This window comes from Akebia trifoliata, chromosome 14, assembly GCF_017979445.1.
Source record: "Akebia trifoliata isolate Shusen 1 chromosome 14, ASM1797944v1, whole genome shotgun sequence".
Classification (NCBI taxonomy): Eukaryota; Viridiplantae; Streptophyta; class Magnoliopsida; order Ranunculales; family Lardizabalaceae; genus Akebia; species Akebia trifoliata.
The window spans coordinates 29,571,749-29,577,080 of record NC_141388.1 but is presented as its reverse complement, the minus strand read 5'-3'; the positions used below and the strand labels follow the sequence as shown (position 1 = coordinate 29,577,080).

The following is a 5,332-nucleotide window of genomic DNA, read 5'->3' as shown; positions in this document are numbered from 1 at the left end:
TCATTCATTTCCTTCCAATCCATGCTCTACAATTAAGTTCTTCCAATTCTTTTCAAACTCTTCTCCCGTGTATGTCGACCGAATGTACCTCTCTAATTTGCTTTTGAAATCACAAGTTTCAAAATATTTATAAGCCAATTTCTCAGGAAATTTCTTCATGATGTGCCAAATGCAAAGACGATGACGTGTGTTAGGAAAAACTTTGGCAATCGCATTCCTCATTGTCAAATCCTGGTCGGTGATCATCGATATTGGGTGACGTCCTCCCATAGCCTTGAGCCAAGTCTCAAATAACCATATGAAGGTCGTCTTTGTCTCATCTTGTAGAAGAGCACACCCAAATTGTATAGACTGAAAGTGGTGGTTTACTCCAGTAAATGGAGCGAACGGCATATCATATTTATTTGTCCGATAAGTCGTGTCGAATGTCACCACATCACCAAAATATTCATACGACAATCTAGACCTTGCATCCACCCAAAAGAAATTTGTTGCCCTCATCTCATCATCGCATTGTATTGCATAAAAGAATTGTGGATTTTCAGCCTGTTTTGTTATGAAGTAATTCAATACTGACTGTGCATCCCCTACCTCCAACTCCCTATGCCTAACATTCCTCAAGTGATTGTAACAGTCCCTACCATCAAAGCCAATTAGATCTTCGCCAAGAATAGTTGACACTTTAGTGATTTGAATATTTTCTCTTTTGAATGTTTCCACTAGATCCTTGGCTACTGTTGGCATACAACGGTTTGATTTCATCATCATTCTCTTCGATGGTGTGACTACCTTTTTATTATGGCTATCATCGAAAACGGACACTTTCCATTTTGCGGTCCATTTGTAATCGTGTGTAACACGCATCATAGCCTTACATCCACATTTAACAGTTGAAGAACTTCTTCTGATTATCTGATTTGCGTTTTCATTCACATTTGTTGCTTCAACATCTTTTCCTTTCGCCTTATAATTGCCTTGATGCATGCAAACATATGTCACTCCAGTTATCTCGTTTGAACCTCGTCGACACCTAGAAGTTGTTAGAATACGAATAGAAAATCCTTTTTGATGCCCGTAATCTTCATAATACTTCATGGCTTCTTCAATTGAATCGAAGATCATCCCAACATACGGTATATCCAACTTTGCAACAGTTTTTATAGGACTCTGGCAATCAACACGTTCTCCACTATCTACTTGGATTCTCGATGAAGATTCCATAGTTTCACCAATAGTTGCTTCCCCACACTTGTCAACGCCAATCGTATCCATGAAATATTTTCACTGATACATTAAATCACAATCAATGCATTAAAGGAATATTTTTCTTAGGTACCCAACAAATTCAGAATTTTCACAAATAAAATTTAACGTCCACAATGCTGTCAACTATGGCAAGATGAGTCTCCTTTGATATGTTGTTTACACCATTGAGTTTATCTAGGTCACAGATCAATTGTATTTATTTACTCTGCACTTTTCAATTTCCCACTCACTGTTAATGAAACTAAGGCACAAACAAACATGGTAATTTAATTTGTACATCAATTTAGTTTAAATTTTCATTGCATAATTAACAGATATTTTAGAAAAATTTACAAAATGAATGAAATAACTGATACAAACTAAAAAAAAATTAAAAATCAATGGTTCTCCACAAAGTTAAGTATATAGACAATTTTAAAATGGGGTTTCACATGGATAACAATTAAGAATTTAATTTAAACACTAGAACTACAATCTTCTCAATAGAGATGCTTATTTCAAATAATTCTTACTAAAATCACAATTTCCAAAAAAAAAAAAAAATTTGAAAAAAACTTACAGTTTTGTCAAATAGGGCGAGAGATTTGCAGCCGTTCGAGTTCGTGAGATGGAGTTGCAGCGAGAGTGAATGAGAGAGGTAGCGAGAGTGAGAGAGAGAGAGACAGCGAGAGTGAGAGAGAGAGCGAGAGAGAATGAGAGAGTTAGCCGTTCGTGCGAGGTTTCAGCGAGGAATAGGGCGAGTGAAAGAGAGAGAGGCAGCTAGAGTGAGAGAGAGAGTGTGAGAGTGAGAGAGAGAGTGAGAGCGAGTGAGAGAGAGAGTGAGAAGAGAGAGCCAGAGAGCTCTTTGAGGAGAGAACAAAATAGAAGCCAGAGAGCTCTTGGGTTTAAAGAGGAGAGGGAGGACGCACGTAATTTTCATAACTTTAGGGACGGCGCTGTAAAATCGTAAATGTTATAACGTTCGTGTGAGATTAGATCTTAGCCGTCAGATTACATTTTATCGAACGGTTAAAACAAGTTAGCCAATCCGTTCGCTAAAAAGTTAGCTCGCGAACGCCACCCATATATATATATATAGGGTCAAGTTCAAACGACAACCATTTCAACACACATATAGACAACGTGTTTTGTCTTATATGGGAAAAAATGTTTGGAATGGGCTGATTTTTTGTGAGGATGATCTCTGTGGTGAGGAGATCATCCTTGCCAAAAATCAGCTCATTATGAAACTTCTAGACCGTCCAATTTTTGTAAATCAATTTTGATGGGGTTACAAGTTTTGGAATGGGATGATTTTTTGCCAGGATGATCCTCCCATCACAGAGATCATCCTCACAAAAAATCAGCCCATTCCAAACATTTTTGCCCATATAAGACAAACACGTTGTCTATATGTGTGTCGCAATGTGTGTTGCAGGAACCCCACCCATATATATATATATATATATATATATGGGTCCCGTTCAGCAACAAACATTTTGACAAACATTTTGGCAAAATATTTTTCAAAACATCGGTTAGAGGTATTGGAATGGGCTGATTTTTGGTGAGGATGATCTCTACGATGAGGAGATCATCCTCACCAAAAATCAGCCCATTCCAAAACTTCTAGCCCCAGTTTACAAGTTGAAAAATCATGGACCGCCCATTTTTTGTAAATCATTTTTGATGGGGTTAGAAGTTTTGGAATGGGCTGATTTTTGGTGAGGATGATCTCCTCACTGTAGAGATCATCCTCACAAAAAATCAGCCCATTTCAAAATCTCTAACCCATGTTTTGAAATTTTTTTTGCCAAAATGTTTGTTGCTGAACATTTTCCTATATAGGTCCCGTTCAGCAACAAACATTTTGGCAAAACATTTTTCAAAACATGAGTTAGAGGTTTTGGAATGGGCTAATTTTTGGTGAGGATGATCTCTACGATGAGGAGATCATCCACACCAAAAATCAGCCCATTCCAAAACTTCTAGACCCAGTTTACAAGTTGAAAAATCATGGACTGTCCATTTTTTGTAAACCATTTTTGATGGGTGAAAGCGCCCTCGATCCGCGGGGTGCGCAGATCCGCTTTTGACCCTTGAGGTTTGGGAGTCGCCACCTAGTTATTACGGTCTAGGAACCAAATTGACCCTATAATGGATAAAAAGAACTAATCTACTATAGAAATCTGAATTCGGGGATCATGTTACGGGGTTGGAAGGTATTAGGCACCAACCCCGCCCGGCCAATGCCGGTCTCTACTTATTCCAAATAGATCTACATTGCTAATGATAAACCTAGATAAAAATAAATAAAAAAAAATTACCTTTGATCTGCAAAAGTGTTATTCCCTCAGATCTGGTTAGAATGGCTCTTTGTACCGTATTCCTTACTTCGTTCTATCTCCGGATCTGATTCCTGATCTCCGAGGTAAGGTATCTCCTTCTTGGATCTGAGTGCTTCAAATTTTTTGTGGATTTTTGGGATATTTTTGAGAGGTTTTTGGATGTTTTTTAGGCTAAAATCGGAGTAGGGGTGTTAGGGAAGGAGTTGGGGCTCTAAAATTAGGGTTTTGGGAGGCTATGGAGGCTTCTTTACCTACTTTTCCTAAGGTTTTTTCTTTGATACGAAAATAGGGTGTGGAGGCTCTTATTTATAAAGTTTTTAGAAGCATTAGGGTTTCTTTTAGGGTTTCAATTAGGGTTTTGACTTAGGTCTCATGAGATGGACTTAGTCTTTAGGGCTTTGACTTAGGGTTTTGACTTTAGTCTTATGAGATTGACTTTAATACTTGACTCTAGTCTTACTTAATTGACTTTAATTTTGACTTTAGTCTTATGAGATTGACTTTAATACTTGACTCTAGTCTTACTTAATTGACTTTAATTTTGACTTTAGTCTTATTTGATTGACTTTAATATCTTGACTTTAGTCTTGCTTAATTGACTTTAAATTTTTGGAGAACCCCCCTCTATTATATCTTTGATTCTTTGGACCCCCAAGTGGAGGGGTCATTAAAGAAATATCTTGCGAACCATCAACAATTTTTCTTGAAAGCCTGATTGATCAATTTTTTGGGTTAAATTTTATAATTAATTTTATTAATGTTTCACTTTACATTATTTAATGATTTATTTATTAATTTTAAAATTTTTAATTATTAAATTATGAAATTACCATTTTGCCCTCGGAGAGGATTTTTTACGTTTTAAGTCGTTTTTCAATGTTCCAGGATATTTTGAAATCAGTTTTTCATAAGGAATTCAATGGGAATGTTGGTTTTTATCATTTATGAAATTTTTTGTGTGAAATGGTCGTGAATTTTATGAGGGGTATTTTCGTAATTTTGTCAAATTTTGTGAAAATTGGCGAAATGATTTATTTGGTTTCGATTTGTCATTTTATGTATTTGAACATATTTTCCTAAGCGTAATGTAGGCTCTAAGATTGTTTTGATGTTAGGGGTATTTTGGTAATTTGGTCATTTTTAGTGATTTTTATCGTGAAGCTTCTTTTTGATTTGTAGGATGATGATTTCTATGTTTCTGGGGTAGTATTTTCCTAGTGTAGCGTGGTTTCTAAGTTTTGTCAGTTCGAAATACCTCATCCGGATTTCTGAAACATATCTGGTAACAAAATAAAGCATTGGAATAGACATCCATAATTGGGAACCTTTGCGATCGGGTTGACAACTTGATTAATCAGGCGGATGCAAAAATGGGGTGTCTACAATGGGGTTAGAAGTTTACAAGTTGAAAAATCATGGACCGTACAACGTTTTGGAATGGGCTGATTTTTGTTGCTGAACATTTCCCTATATATATATATATATATATGGCTTTCGAAGGCCCTAAAGAGAGCAAATAGTGTGCCAATATATGGGTTAGAAGTTTTTTAGAGATTATCCTTACCAAAAATCAGCCCATTCCGAAATTTTGTAAAGATCATCCTCACCAAAAATCAGTCCATTCTAAAACTTCTAACCCATCAAAAGTGGTTTGCAAAAATTGAACGGTCCACAATTCTTCAACTTGTAAAGTAGGGTTAGAAGTTTTGGAATGAATCCATTCCGAAACTTCTAATCCC

At 36.3% G+C, this 5,332-nt stretch overlaps 1 protein-coding gene across 1 annotated transcript; it reads right to left on the bottom strand.

The window, feature by feature from the left end:
• On the bottom strand, positions 1-1,272 carry LOC147386689 (protein FAR1-RELATED SEQUENCE 5-like). Its single transcript, XM_086424598.1, has one exon. The coding sequence runs from the start codon at positions 1,270-1,272 to the stop codon at positions 1-3; it is 1,272 nt and encodes a 423-aa protein (XP_086280724.1).
• Positions 1,273-5,332: the final 4,060 nt, after the last annotated feature.